At 34.4% G+C, this 16,421-nt stretch overlaps 1 protein-coding gene across 1 annotated transcript; it reads right to left on the bottom strand.

Moving 5' to 3' along the window:
* Positions 1–15,278, bottom strand: LOC134742417 (troponin C, isoallergen Bla g 6.0101-like). Its single transcript, XM_063675560.1, has 5 exons — positions 15,158–15,278; positions 11,342–11,507; positions 5,290–5,409; positions 2,439–2,570; positions 1–211 (listed from the first exon to the last, which is right to left on the bottom strand). Exons 1-5 carry the CDS (start codon positions 15,164–15,166, stop codon positions 177–179), a joined length of 462 nt encoding a protein of 153 aa, XP_063531630.1. The 5' UTR covers positions 15,167–15,278; the 3' UTR covers positions 1–176.
* Between the last annotated feature and the right edge of the window lie 1,143 nt (positions 15,279–16,421).

The following is a 16,421-nucleotide window of genomic DNA, read 5'->3' as shown; positions in this document are numbered from 1 at the left end:
TCTTAGGATATTTTTTTATTCTTATAAAATAACTTACAAGTATAGTTAAATAAATACATTATAGTTTTTTGCTAATCATATCAAATTGGTCTTCCGATGTATAAATAAATTGATATTGCGTAGTAGACATAGATAAAATTAGTATCATTATAACATCAACTTGGGCAAATGTCCGTTCAGTCGTCGCCTCCCGTCATAACTTCCATGAATTCTGAAATTTAACAAAAGTTAAAGTTAAGTTGTATAAGTGCAAATCCAGAAGAATTCTTGCAATGTTAACAAGGAGGCATGAAATTTTCATGAGCAAAATAAGCTAGGGAAATTCTGGAAAGTCCACCGTTTCAGTCACAATTACGGCAAGTCTATTCAAGAGATATCACAAACTTTTCGTAATTTGATGTTGGAAAACTCTTTTTTATCCGTATGTATGAGATCAATTCCAGAAAGTTATTTTAATTCTTCTTACCCCTTGAAGTAATTAAATTAGGTAGATATATAAATAATTTATATAATCAAAATAAGATATCGGTACATTATTAGAATAAGTGTTAAGTGTAAAAGTTTATGTAGAAACTGTTGTACGAAGTAATTATAGTTTATTCGTACAGATATTCGAGATATGAGCAAAAATCTGACTTTACACGCTCAGCATTTTAGTATGTTCATATGGACACCACGAGGTATAATTGTACCAATTTTCCCCTGATTGCCCATATTCGGCTTAATTTGACGTAGCTAAAATGAGCGTGTCTAGCGATATGCGTGCGAGACTGCTTTATTGACCATTAGGTACAATACGCTCGGGTATGCCTTTACAGCAAATTATAAATTATAATAATCAAGGGTTCTAAGTAATATAAGTTCATTAAAATTAAAATTGTCGCAGGTAGAGTTGTGCCGTTCCCGGTAACATTACCCATTTAGTATGGGGAATGTTACCGAGCGAGGAATTTCCCCATACAAAATGGGGAATGTTACCGGGAACGGCACAACTCTAGTCGCAGCACAAATAATTATGTAAATGAAGGAAAAGCTTTATTAAGAAAGTAACTGAACTGAAGACCATTAGAGTTCACAGTTTATTCATAATTAGAAATTGACTTATTTCTTTACTGCTATTACTTTTCTTCCATTTATAATGCCAGTGTTAGTTTTAGTTTTTTTTTCGCCTTTTTAGTTTCACGTAACTTATACAACACACGCGTCATAATAATGCAATGATTATAATTATGGCGGCTTTATTAAACACTTATCTCGTTTATAAATGATAGCAAGATTAGTACCTATTGTTTTAAAGAAGGTCAAAGCAAAAGTTTAAATCAATTAAATCTAATATTCAGCCAAAGCTAAACTCTAGTTTGGCACGTTACTCGATCGGACGCGATATTATAAATTCTAAATTATAATAGTCGATGTCACATTCAATTTAGTTAACAATGACATAGTGCTTGTATTTTATGCCAAAATACTAAGTATTTCAACGTATAGGAGCGTTACAAAATTATTATTCTACGAGTATAATTAATGCTTTAGATTTGGTTGTTAGATTTGTGTTTAGAAATTGATTTTAAAATGAGTTTCTATACTTTCAATTACTATCGCATTAAACAGGCATTTTTAGTAAGTTTAAGACAATCTTGTATAGGCTATCTGCTAATCATCATGTAAGAAGTATATGTTACAGTATGTTTGTAACTGTTATGTCTTAGGTCACGGAACAGAACAACAGCAAAAAGCAAATTGATTCACCCACATATACCTAATATGAATAAAATCGTCAGGCGGTGATAAAGGAGAATAGAGACTGGTTACATAAAACATAACCAAATTTTATGGCTCTCTGATGGATAATTCTATTCATTCAATTGCCGCGACCCATATTAAATGTATGAAAAGAATCTCATTAATGGTATCAATCGATCAGGTTTATTTTAAGGATCAAATGTCAGATGGGACCCATTGCATTAAAGCAATACAAAAGTAAGAAATGTTAGTCAAAATCCGACAGTCGTACTTCACTCGCGAAACGCTCCTAACAAAACGATAAGTGAACGTGACGTCAAGGTCACTGAGAGCCCATTTTGAATGTATGGACAAAACAAGAAAATTGCGTTTTTGTCGGTGAAATATTGCAGTTGATATACAATCTTTTTTTGGAAAAATTGTAAGGAATCGAATGGTACCCTTACTTTTTTCCTTTTTGGAAGTTAAAAAATTACTTAAATTTTGAAACTAAAGCCCTTTTTTGATTTATTTCCATATATTATTTTAATATCTACATTATTGTGATAAATTGCTCATTTGAATGTTACTAGATTTTGTTAGAAAATTCAACATGTGTCATCAATCATCATCCCTATTAATTAGAGACAACTGCAGATATATTCTCAGAGCCTGATAATAACGGTGATACACACGAATTAATAAGTGATACATACCATCAAAGTCAACTGTGCCAGAGCCATCAGAGTCAATTTCCTCAATCATCATGTCCAACTCCTCTGCGCTGATCTTGTCGTCCAGCTCTCTGAGGATCTCCCGTAGCACCGCTGTCGTGATGTAGCCGTTACCTGAAAATATTTCATAACATTGCCTATACTTATCCACGTATAAATAAAATTTAGGCCTCTTAATTTTTTTATTAACACATACGTAGTCGTGGAATGTAAGGAAGCCCATACATTCTACGACTCTTCTCTTTCCGCACAGATTCTATCAAAATGACACAAAGAGAAACGATTTTCAACGGCGTATTAGACTTAATAGTAGTAGTAGTAGTAAATCACTTTATTGTACAAAACAAAAATTGATAACATGAAATTCATATAAATTTAGGTACAAAGGCGAGCTTATCCCTATAAGGGATTTCTTCCAGCTAACCTTAGAGTAAATGAGTGGAAAATTCGAATTAGATAGATAGACAAACTTACAGAACGTACAATAATATTTAAAAAGGAAAACTACAATATTAAAGTCTACGAATAACTAAAATACATCAATTGCATTATGCAATAAAATAAATATGTACTAGCATACATAAATATTTAGTACTAAATAAATATTAAATAAATAAATATATATATATATATATATATATATATATATATATATATATATAATATAAATAATATATATATATTAGCACTCAACCAAATCACAGTTCGTGGGAAAGCCAAAGCTTTTTCAGATTAACTTTGAGTGATGCTACAGACCGGGACCGTTTGAGCGACAGGGGCAACTCGTTCCACAACTTCACCAATCAATAGTTCAATAGTTGTTTGTATGTAAGTACCTAATGCCATTAAACGCCATACTGCTGGGGCCCATTACTCGAATGGTATTAGTCCGCTGTGTTGCCATGGTAACCCATAAGATTTGACAGTTCGTGGACTAATAATATTAGTCTAATAGTTTTCGAGAAATGGGCCCCTGGACATAAGCCATCTCTCATTGTACTGGAGATTTTTGGGCCGCAGTACCCAAGCAAAGCCAATGCAATTCAGGACATTCCTACTTTTTATTTATTATAAATGCGAAAGTAACTCTGCCTGTCTGTCCTAGGTAACCTCTTCATTCTTAAACCGCTGAACCGATTTAAATGAAATTTAGTATGAAAACAGTAAGAGTCCACGTAAAGGACTGATGTTTTTATTAATCATCGTCATAATTCCGGGCAGATTAAGTAGCGGACAGAAGCAAGTTTTGAATAAATCTGTTTAATTTCCTTTTAATACCTATCTTTAATCGTATATAATCCAAAAAAATAGAATACTTAAATTTAGTGTACTATGTAGATACTCGTACTCGTACCTACTTCACGAAGGTCAATAAAAGAGTATAAGCCTATGGCCCTAGTGAATAAGGGTACAGGTCTTGGGCAGCGCAATTGTAAAAGGACGTAAGTTAAACGTAACACTTGTTTGTGCCCTTCTTATACCTAAGCTTCGCGAGACTTGTACCATTTTTCACTAGGGCCACAGAAGTAAGAAAGTTACAATCTTACCCTCAGCATAGAGTAACTTATACTAGAGCGGTATTGTCATAGTAAATTTTGTAATCCCAGTAAATTCACTGCCATCTGTCGACACACTTTAAAACTAAAAATTAAGATTTATAAAGATACGATAAAATGTATTTAAATATAGATAAATGTTTTTTTTTAAATGCATTAATTATTTTTATGATTTTGACCCATGTTCTTTCACTGATATGCGTTAAAATTGTTAAATAACAAACGAAACAGTCAACGCCATCTATACGACAGTGGGCCAAAACTAGTGGCGCCCTCTGAACGAGAATCAAATTTTCTTGATTTTCGAGGCACGTTTTTTCCTTAGACTGTAAACATCTATTACGGAGTTATATCTTATCTTTGCCCTCAGTATTTTCATTAATAACAAAACCATAATCACCCTAGAAATCACCCTCCCAAAAGAAACACGTTAAATAACTAACAAGGGTTAAGCCTTGTGAGGGTCACAGGAATGTCTAGAAATTTTCCAACGGCTAAATTTAATTCAGCCAGACACAGAGTATTTGATTATTTTAGCCTGTAATATGGATTTACGCGTTCAAAATAACACAGCAAAAGCCTTAATTAATTGGTAATGTAAGCTATGACATTGGTTAAATGTGACGTTTTCAACCAAAAGGCACCACATTGTCGCTTGTCGATAGGTTTGTTTTCTAATTGAAGCTATATGGAAATAGCGCCTTACTGACAAGCGACAATAAGTACCCTTTTGGTTGAAAATGGCACAAATATATAAAGCTCGGGATAAATATTACTTTATAGGTGTGTACAGGATGTTGGGGAGGAATCCGAAGTGTTTTAATGGTGTGCTCCTGATACCTGTGTTTTTTAGGGTTCCGTACCCAAAGGGTAAAAACGGGACACTAAGACTCCGCTGTCCGTCTGTCTGTCCGTCACCGGGCTGATTTTTTTGCCGTTTTTTGCGTAATGGTACGGAACCCTTCGTGCGCGAGTCCGACTCGCACTTGGCCGGTTTTTAAAGTCCGTTATACTCATCAAACTTTACAAGCCTCAATTAGTTAATTTATATTTTATCCCTTTCTCACAAATGCAAGTCAAAAATGACGGATAAAGGCAAACGTCTAATAGCTAATTCAGGCGTTGTAGCGTGTTTATGAATAACGCCATAGTCTTTATTTGTGGCTTTCCTTATGCTTTAAGTGCAATTAAGGTCCTTTTTATCTGAAATTCTTATAGAAAGGTCCTTATTGCACATGAAGCATAAGGACCCTTCTCTGATGGAAAGCCACATTTACCTTCTTTGTCGTACAACCGGAATGCCTCCTTGAGTTCTTGTTGCATAGCTTCAGCGTCCTCTTCAACCATAAATCTCGACGCTAACGTTACAAACTCTTCAAACTCCAGCTCGCCGGATCCTGTAGAAAGCATAAAAATTTAAATTTCATCGTATCGTATCGTATTTTATCGTATCGTAATCGTATCGTATGTATCTACAATCATCTTCTGTTTATTATAATAGTTGATGAAATTTAATATGCACCGATGTGTCATAAAACTTTATGTTTACGAATAAGAAAGGACAAAAGTTCGACTAAGCACGTCCCGTACATATATTAGGAAAATAACTAGTTATGATTTTTTTGTGTTTCTGGGATAATATCGATACGTTATTACTTATTATGTAAATGAAAGTTTTTTTCAACACTAATCGTATTTAGTTTGAAATAAATATTTCTTTAGATTCAATCTATCCCGTGTTCAAATCCTGGTAAGGGTATTTATTTGTGTGTTCATCACGAATATTTGTTGCTGGGTATTTGTTCCATGTATATTATATAACTGTATATTATACTTAATATCGTCGTCGTCCAGTACCCACGACACAAGCCTTACAGAGCTTACTGTAGGACTAGGTTGATCTGTGTTTAAATTGTACCATAATATATTTTTTATTTCATCCACATTACATAACACAAGCCTCCTTGAGCTTACCGTGGGACTTACTCAATCTGTCTAAGAATGTCCTATAATATTTATTATTTTATTATTATTATTTTATTTAACGACAGACAGACGAAAAACAGACAAAAGTTTGAATAAGTACTAGGAAAACTTAGAAATTAAAATGTAGAAAAGTAACTGGCATCAAGATTGTTTAGCTCAAGTGTAAGCAAAACTGGGTACTAATTGTTTTATTACCCTGTTGTAAAAAAAGCCATTCATTAGCGATATGTGCTTGGCACGGACTAAAAACTTCACATCACACCTATTTTTCTCCAAGGCTTTATATAGTGAAGCGAGCCTATTATTTGGCCTAAAGGGTTAATTTTGTCGTAGGGTCAAGAAATAATTCGAATTACGTGTATGATTTGCTTTCACTATTTATATGCTATATCAACAACCGCAATAAATTCATATTGTTTATTGTAATGGCCTTAGTTTACTAACAAATGTAACTATTTGTAATAGCCTTTAAATAGATGTTTATCACGTTAATTATTCACATTCAATGCAAAATAACATAAAATAGCTTTCGCTAACTACGCTCATATTTCACCAAACTTTGACAGCCCCAGCAGCCAACCGTTCACGCAACTAAAATAACTTCGGTTCAAAAATATTGCAAAAGTTTAATCTCTAATAGGTACGCCAAGCGAATCTTTTTTTGTCGAAGCGATAACACCACCACTTGGAAAGATAAAGTCGCATGTGGCTATATGGGTTAAGTCGCTTAAGATCTTTATATTCTGATAGTAAAAGAGTAAAAGAGTATTTGCGTTCTCCGGCAAGAGCACTCAGAAAATTAGTGGCGGATCGGGGAGCATCGTTTAATGGGTACCTAACCTATTGCCGTAGGCGTTGTACACTATGATATCAGAGGACCTACCGCGAACCATGTTCTACGTGTTGCCTTCCTGTCACACTTTCGTACGAATTTACAAGTGCGACAGAGAGGCAACACGTCGAACGTGGTGCAGCACATGGGGTGCCACAAAGCGTTGCACACAACTAGCGAGTTGTAAACAATAGTTTTGTTTAGGTACTATACATTTTAGCTAAAATCTTAACTTAATCATTACCACAAATTCATGAAAGGTTCGTAGCTTAGTAGAGAATTAAAAGTGGGAATTCAATACTAATAAATAATTAATTAGTCGAAATGAAAACCTTTCTTCGTTTATATCAAAGCCTTGAATCATAATCCCAAGTAATTGGTTTACATTTATTTGAAAAGGGTTTTCGTCTACGGAGCAATTAATTATATTTTATTAGTGGTCGCTTAGTGAAAGCTCTTTATGATTATTATGTGAACTTACGAAAATCGAAAACATTATAAATATCTACTGGGCGTTTTTGATATTTCAGTTTTATGCGGTTATCGCTTTACATTAATATTTATACACGGTGAAATTTAATCTGTGATCAGTTGAAAAATATTAATGAATACTAAATGACATTCAATACGCGAGATCTCATGCAATTTACTTAATCACTATTTAATTAATAACAGTTAAATATATCGTTAAAATAAACCGTTATCGTTAAAATATATCGTTATAATAACCAATGGATACATGGACACCCTACTTTTATTAAAGGAAAGTAGGTGTACTACCGCTTATGCACACTGTTGACTGACAGTTCGTAAACTTTATTTCAAAAGGAATAAGGCCCACCGATGTACATTAAGAGTGTTGCTGTTTGTACAGTTGCCATCTGATATACCGGAGCGGCCGAGGTGCTCAAAAATATCTGAACACGCACTTAACGCCTTGACAATAGAGGCGTGTTCAGATATTTGTGAGCACCTTGACCGCTCCGATATATCTGATGGCGACTGTACGATAGAGTACGCCAATTTCCATCGCTTAATATGAATTTGACAATGACAAATTGACAGCTTATGCTCACAAGTCTTTAGTTTTGTGTAGCTTGGTATAACTTTGGAAAGAGGTTTTAAACTCTTTACTCTAAACTAAACCATTGGTAGGGCGACAACAATTCCAATTTTTAATTTAATTTCAACTTAAAAATAAGGTATTATAAAAAAAGAATTTCGCTGTGTTAGTGTTACATAAATGTGATCGCTATCGATTACTGAATTAGAAAAATGGGTTCCCGATGACCGATTAAATTTCACTATTTACATTGAATCTAGACGGTATTATACCAATTTCTTCGATATCAATTCCTTAATTATGTTCTGTTGATCCAATTTCAGCAATTTATTGCATTTTCTCTCTCTGAATTGTGTCTTTGTTTTCTTTTGGGTGAGCTATTCAATAATTAAATAGAAAACTTATCCATGTTAATTAATATTAGCAAGGGAATTAATTAGACTAGAATAGTCTGTAAGTTCAGCTTGGAAAAAAATACCTATGCAATATAAAAATAAAAATATTAAGTCATAAGTACATATTAATATTATGTTTTATTTTTTATTATCCTACTTTGGTGTCCCACTGCTGGGCAAAGGCCTCCCCTCGTTTTTTCCACTCGACCCTGTCATCTGCATTTTCCCGTATTATGTAAAACACTAAAAGTGCCTACATGAATATAGTGATTTTTGTACTTCTCAAATAAAACTGCTAAAAATTCATATAGCTACACTTAAGACTCGCTTAGAGTTAGACCAAGATAAGTCTGCAACGATTTCGATAGTACACGCAGTGCAAGTGTTATTTTAAACGTCAAACTTCTTATAAATAACACTTGCACTGCGTATGCTATCAAAATCGTTGCAGACCTTGGTCTAACTTTAGTAAATTATTCCATCAATAAGTCTTGTCTACATAAGGGCTTTTATTAGGGCTACTTTAAATTACACGAGGCCGCCAAAAACCATTACATAATTATCGAACCAAAACTTACATAAATAACGCAAGTGAGTGTATAAAAATAAAATATAACGTTCATAACGAAACATGATATGAGGTCCTTATCGCCCTTCATATAATTTACTTGTCTCGCTTGAACTTGCTTTCAGTTAGATAACCAAGATTTAAGGGCATCTAAGCTTAAGGCAACTATAGTGCAGTGGAATATTCTTTTTTGAGAGCTTAAGGTTCTGAAAGGCAAGAACCGAAAACATCGGAATAAATGTATATTAAACCTTAACCTACACTAATGTTACTAATTAAGTACGGTAAAAAAAAACAACAAGTCAATTAGTATCCCAGGCTGTTTTTAACTATGAGTGATATTTGCACGGTTAGTTTAATTTATTAACATTATTATATTCATAAAAATTAGTAAATTATTATACATTATATATTTATTCGTTATTATATCAAGTTATTTAACGTTAAAGAATCCTATACATAACATATAGTATGGAAAAATGTGGCGTCTGTTAAATTTAACGATATTTCGGTATATAATTGGTAGTAAATAGTCTGTATCCTACCTAAGTTAATTTTCGACTTTTGGATGATTGTATGATTGGAATTTGAACGAAATGTTTAATGTAGTGTCAAGGTCTTTTAGGGCACAAGTCGCCTTAAAGGCGCTCTTTATTGTTCTCGACGCTCGGAGCGACCCGTTGATTTTCGGCAGTCCTTAACAAAGACTTTGCTTATTACTCCAATTGCGCCAGTATCAAAGACATTATCTGTGTTTATTGTGTTATTAGAATTTGATGTTGCTTCGAAAGCCTCGTTTGGTTTTTGAAAAGCTGATTATCATTGATGCCGCAATTTAGCGACTGACAATTGTTCTTGGAAAATTGAAAGGTTTGTATTATTGTGGACCAACTCATTTTTAGTATCTCATTTCTCATTATTAAAGTTTAATATATGTGTTCGCCTTGTGATGCTATATTATAATTTATTGTTTAATTTAATTTAATCTGACTCATGATAATTGTAGGTAATAGCAATAATCGTTACGTTTTGATATATTTAATTCATCGCACTAGTAGCATAAAAATTTCGCTTAGCTTAAGTAATATTCATTTTCTCCAATATGCTCGGAAATGTTCACCTTATTGTAGCAAAAATATTTAGTACAGGAAGTTCTTCTTTACGATCAAACTCAAATTAAAAAAATTCAAACCATTATTGTTCTGTTTTAGCGGAAGGGAAGTTATTAATGTATTGTTTTTTACCTTTTTTTAAATAAAACGCAAACAACCAATTATTATAGCCACGGGCCGCGTCTACACGATCCGATCAGCTGTCATTTTATTAAGCTATAGGATAGACAGTAAGATAAACGACCGACATGTCTCGTTCTTACAAGACCGTCGTGTATGATCGTGCGAATACTGCTTAATAAAATCAAAACTTCTATATTTTTTAAGGATCTCATCCGTGTTCATACAGCTTATATTACACAATTATATTCAATGAACGAATATTGAATGGTAATGAATGGCAGAATAAGTTGTGCCTTCAACTTAAAAAAAAAATTAAACAGGGAAGCACTATATATGCCTCGGCAGGAACAGCAATTCGTGGATTCGTCTTGTTTGTAAGACTGCTTCGCGTCGTTCGACAAAATCGAAACTCATCCACGAATTGCCCTTTCCCGGCCTCTGTTATAATACTTATAATGTACTAGGTTGATACTGGGTGGTAATGTACTGGGTAATGTATGAGGTTGTCTGGAAGAGATCGCTTTTTATCGATAAGACCGCCTGTTGTTACCTGGTTCTATTTTTCTTTCAAATTTCTTTGTAATTTTACATGTATGTAAAATGTATAATATTGGTGCAATAAAGAATATTTACTTACTTACTATTGCTATTAATCTAAAAAAGTCTTTCTTCATTACAAAGTCTGCCCACATTTTTGTCTGAAATTGAGCGCCTCTTAGGCCAGGATTACACTTGTAAGTTTTACTTACGTAAGCAGGGACACAGCTATACTACTGAATGAGATATGAATATCGTTATCTCATTCTAGCAAACAGCTTTGTCCCTACTTACGTAAGTAAACTTACAAGTGTAATCCTGGCCTTAGATTAAATATAGTACAACAGCCCACTTTCCATTATTATTACGGACGGACGACGAATGTATTTTGGGAGTACAAAGTATGTTTTCTTATAAGGGCTGACCTGTATTTGGATGTCGAATATTTTTGTCGTCACATTTGGATAAAATTTGGCTAGTTTGAAAAACTCCTCATCTTGGCTGGAATAAATACGAAAACACAAAATGTAATTTTCTTATGAGTATCATACTTTTTCGTAACTCAGAGGAAGATTTTTAGGACACGGTGTAATTGCGCTTATATTGTTCAGAATAGGGAGCTCCATCTATTCACCAAATTTAATCGAACTGTGAGGAAAAAACAATTCGACAATAAATATCGGCCCATAAAAGGGTAAGTAAAGAGTACTGACCATCTTCGTCCACTTCTTCAATGATTTCCTTTAAGGTCTCGTCAGTGACGCCAAGACCCAGCATGCCAAAGATGGTGCCCACCATCACGGTGCCGATGCAACCCTTTTTCTCGTGGTCGAAGGCCTCAAACGCCTTCTTGAGGACTGAAAATAAAGCAGCAAAAGAGTAGCAGTTTAGTTTTTTGTTGTATTTCATTATAATATAAGATAAGATATTATCTTGAGTTTAACAAAAATCTTAGAACCTTTCAGTCAATACGATCAACGTGTTAATTACTAAATTCGAGAACAATACGAGATCTAATAGATACGTTATAGTTTAGTTCTCAACTAGCTAGTTATCTTTTGCAGTTCGATTCGAGAAACCAATTGTCATTTTACGCTACAATTATTGTGACATTTTGGGATATCCATTAGATATCCATTGGATGTCTAAGTAATATCTTAGGCAAATCTTAAAGAGATCGTTCAAGAGGACATTCGGAATCGCGGAAATGTCAAATTTGACAAGACTTTTTTAAATATCTCGTTATCGTTTCTGTTTCATATCTAGTGGATATCTAGTTGATATCTAGATCATTGTTCGAATTGGCCCGTTAGAACTTTAACCAGTTGGGAAATCGTGATCAATGTTTTGCTACAACTAACTTCTTGCCAAAGTGGGTAAACAGCATTAATATCTTATTAAAAAAACCGGACAAGTGCGAGTTGGACTCGCCCACCGAGGGTTCCGTACTTTTTAGTATTTGTTGTTATAGCGACAACAGAAATACATCATCTGTGAAAATTTCATCTGACTAGCTATCACGGTTCATGAGATACAGCCTGGTGACAGACAGACGGACAGACAGACATACAGAGAGACGGACAGAGGAGTCTTAGTAATAGGGTCCCGTTTTTACCCTTTGTGTACGGAACCCTATGGTCGGTATTCAAAATAAAATAGGTTTAACCCAAATAATTGCTGTCCGCTTACGAAATGTCGGGCGATATGTGCCTTTTTTCGAATTTAACAAAAAAACGACTACATTTGACTCCTAAAACAAGGAGTTTTTTTTTAATGAAGAGTAAAGTTTTTATTTTTACCAAAACGAATAATTTTAGCTGAACATTGTACGTGGAGGTCGAATTGTTTTTTTTTTTTTCATTTTTAATTTCAAATTCATTTAGATTCTACATCATTTGCCTCCGTTTTATCTATAATTCTACTGAACGCGACACCGTGTATATTATGACGCTTGCCCAGAGACGGCCCGGTAACTAAGCAAACTATTTACGGAGCGTCAGCTTTTTCAGGTAACTGCTGACCCAATATTGAGACGCTGTTACACTAGAAATGTGAGATACCACTATTAGTTTTTCTGAGTTAAATAAAAATACCCATAAATGATTGCCAATCTTTTTCTTTGTTAATATACCTATACCTACCTATTTTTCTAAGGTGGTTACTAGAATCGTAATACCACATATCAGTTTATCAAAGTAGAAATAATGTATAGGCATGAGTTATAGCTATAATATGAAAAGAGTTTTTAATTTTTAGGGTTCCGTACCCAAATGATATAAACGGGACCCTATTACTAAGACTCCTCTGTCCGTCTGTCCGTCTCTCTGTCACCAGACTGTATCTCATTAACCGTGATAGCTAGACAGCTGAAATTTTCACATATGATGTATTTAAGTTGCCGCTAAAACAACAAATACTAAAAAGTACGGAACCCTCGGTGGGCGAGTCCGACTCGCACTTGTCCGGTTTTTATTAACTAACGTTACATTATTTGTTCAATCCAAAAGCAATCTGCAACCAAGACCAGTTGAGACCGGTTTTAAGAAAATTGGCAATGACAGACGGGTGATGGAAGCATGGAATTGATTAAAACAGGTGTTTTTTCCTTATGGGATGAAAAACTAGTGCAATTTCAAATTTCTTTTGTAAGTAATCTTTCTCATGTGACTGAAAATAAGAAATATTATATTACTGCGAAAAAATAGCTAAACGGGCAAGTTGTTCAACATTAGCAAAATAATACTTTATTTTTAAGAGAATAAGAGCATAGGCAAGTGAATTTTAACACCTCGCCTGCTCCTGGCTGTTCACATTAACTGCTCTTATTAGAATGATTCTACACACAATGTAAATTAGATGTCTACTTAAGTTAAGATCAGCACATAAGACTTGAGTATCAAAGTGAGGAGAACTTTCCCTGGAAACAAGCAGAACGGAAAACACGTTCCATTTTCCTAGGTTAATTAATTTAAATGATTATTACTCTCCAGAGTAATTCTTAGTTGCAATCACGCTTGCTGAACCGAAGCAGATCAGATGACGCTATGAACTCGCGTTACTCGCGTTATTACACCTTTTAAATATGCACGTTTAGTTAAAATGGAAAAAGGACTTTATTTTCTACGCAAAAAGGCAATTTGAAGTGTTAGTGTAAAGATTCTTCCTTCACACTAACATAATAACACACTAATAGTTTTTTTTTTTGATCACGTAGGTTATTAGGTAGTGAAGTAGTGATAAATTCTTAGTGCTGCAGACATATAAAGGATATGAAATAGATGCTCATTTTTCAGTCATACTATGACTATTTGAAATACGATTCAAAGTTACTACTAATACTTTTAAAACTAATTTAATGTTTCCACGTGAATGAACCAATGTTTATTGGGTTTATTGTAAAATTTTCTTCATATGACTAGCATATTTACCTTGTGAAGGCCGAGGTCTGGCCAGACATAGTCAACTTTTATATAATTACTATGATATTCTAAAACGAGAAACGTGTTTTCATTTAATTTTTAGGATTAACTTTAGCTTTAATTTTGTAATATTATAATTAAATTTAATAAGTTTACATTATGTCTAGTCTTTGTATGTTGTGAAATAAAAATTAGGTAATTTATGATTAATTTTATTGTATATTGTATCAAATAAACGTAAATTCTTGTGCTTAGTACAGATACCTACTAAACGAGGAACGTAATAAAAATTTAAAACCCAAGCCCTGAATTCCAAGCATAACATTTTCTGTCAGGCATGAGGTAAGCATCTCGAGGTTTAGAGTTTCCGCATAAACTGATTTCATATATCATCTGATTTTATATACATTATCTTGGCACATACCACATATTTATTGGAATGAGGTCTCCTCTGGATCGCCTGAGGAACCTCTTGATAAGTGGTTGAAATAACTCAACAGCCCATTGATATTAATTCATAATTACGGATTTTGATGTTGACAAATATTTTGTAATAAATTTACCTGCTTGACTATAAAATGAACTCGATAATGAGAGTGTGATTAAATGATAATAACAGCCGCTTTAAATAAAACCATTGTAAATAATATTTATTTGTCATACGAAATCGATAAGCCGATTTTGATAATGATCCTCGTGGTTTTTGGTCCTCGTAAATTGGACCGAAACATGTCGAGTTATTCGACTTAATAATACGTGAGTGACCCGGTTTAAAATAATCTAATAGGTTTGAGTCTCACGGGAGTTTTATAGTTAAAATTGATAATGATAATTGTCGAGATGTTATAACTACTAGGTTAATTTGCAAAAATACTCACTTGCTAGCTGGTCCTTATTAAGATCATCCTGTAAAAATGAACTGCACGTTAGCTTTTAATATTTTTTTAATATATCACACAAAAATTGATTAAGACACGATAAAAGATTAGATATAGGAAATTCGGAAACGCACTTCACTATAATTAGTTTTTAATCACAAAACGTAATGCAAAATCGGAATTTTTATAGTAAGAAACGGCAATTATCTTTTTAAATAATGTCGAATTAAAGTCTCACCATTTTTATTTAAAGGAATTGAATAATATGGTACGCAATGCCGAACCAAAGAATGAGGAACACAAGTCCTTTTATCTGGATGGACTGAGCAACTACTCTAAGACGCGCGACGATGTCACCCAGGTTGCCTCTGGTTTAGGGACTTGGTACTGCCCCTTTCTGCCCACGATTCACCGCGTCTTGGCTTCGGCGATCGCTTTTAACTGTTATTGTTGAGGTCATCATACATTATGCTCTGTTGCCGGATGATAGCTGGGAATGTATACGTCAGGCTAGCGGGTCGTCTTTCTAATTAAACAGAGGCTTTTTTATTTCACTAACATAACAAAATACCCAGTATTTTGCTGCATTGCATTCTAGTTAATTAGTTGTTATTTTTCATAATTTTTTCATGTGACGGAACTTTGTCAAAATTCTAAATAGTACGATTGAATTATTAAACATTAGTAAAAAAAACCCTTGTCTCCTCTTTTCCATGGCTTCTATTTAATTCCAAATAGAATACTGATTTAAACTTTCACGATTTTTACTCATTATTATTTACAACGACGGGACTTAATCGCGTAAAATAAGTATTAAACCCACCTCCGACGTCCAAATATAATTTTTTTTTTTTTTTTTTTTTTATACCACGTCGGTGGCAATCAAGCATACGGCCCGCCTGATGGTAAGCAGTTACCGTAGCCTATGAACGCCTGCAACACCAGAGATATTACACGCGCGTTGCCGACCCTTTAAAAACCTGTACACTCCTTTTTTGAAGAACCCCATACTGTAGCCCCTCGGGAAAACCTCGGCAGGGAGCTCATTCCACAGCCGAAGCGTACGCGGGAGGAAATTCCTCTTAAACCGCACAGTACGCGACCATTTAGGTGCTAGGGTGTGAGGATGAACACCCTGCCGATGGCGAGCGGTGCGGTGATAGAAAGCGGCCGTTGGCATCATGTCAAACAATTCTTCAGAGCACAGCCCATTGTACAAGCGGTAGAACACACACAAGGAGGCGAAGTCTCTCCTTAGACTTAAAGGTTCGATACCGCTTGTGAGTTTGGGATCGTCGACGATTCGTACAGCGCGCCTTTGGACTGAGTCGAAGGGTCCAAGCTGGCATCCAGGTGCTCCTGCCCAAAGGTGACAGCAGTACTCCATATGGGGTCTGACTTGCGATTTATATAGCAGCAGTCTTTGCCCCGGAGTAAAGTATCGCCGTGCTTTATTGAGCACACCGAGTTTTTTGGATGCCAGATCAGCCTTCCCT

Source organism: Cydia strobilella, chromosome 6 (genome assembly GCF_947568885.1).
Source record: "Cydia strobilella chromosome 6, ilCydStro3.1, whole genome shotgun sequence".
In the NCBI taxonomy this organism is placed as follows: domain Eukaryota; kingdom Metazoa; phylum Arthropoda; class Insecta; order Lepidoptera; family Tortricidae; genus Cydia; species Cydia strobilella.
Note: the sequence above shows the minus strand (reverse complement) of the source record. Positions and strands in the feature narration are given on the sequence as shown.

Bases quoted from the DNA above. Each gene is read 5' to 3' on its own strand.
- LOC134742417 (XM_063675560.1), bottom strand. The intron at 2,571-5,289 runs GTAAATGTGGCT...AAATATTTTCAG, and splicing joins CCGGTTGTACGACAAAGAAG to GTAACGGCTACATCACGACA. The intron at 212-2,438 runs GTATGTATCACT...GTTAAATTTCAG, and splicing joins TGGCACAGTTGACTTTGATG to AATTCATGGAAGTTATGACG.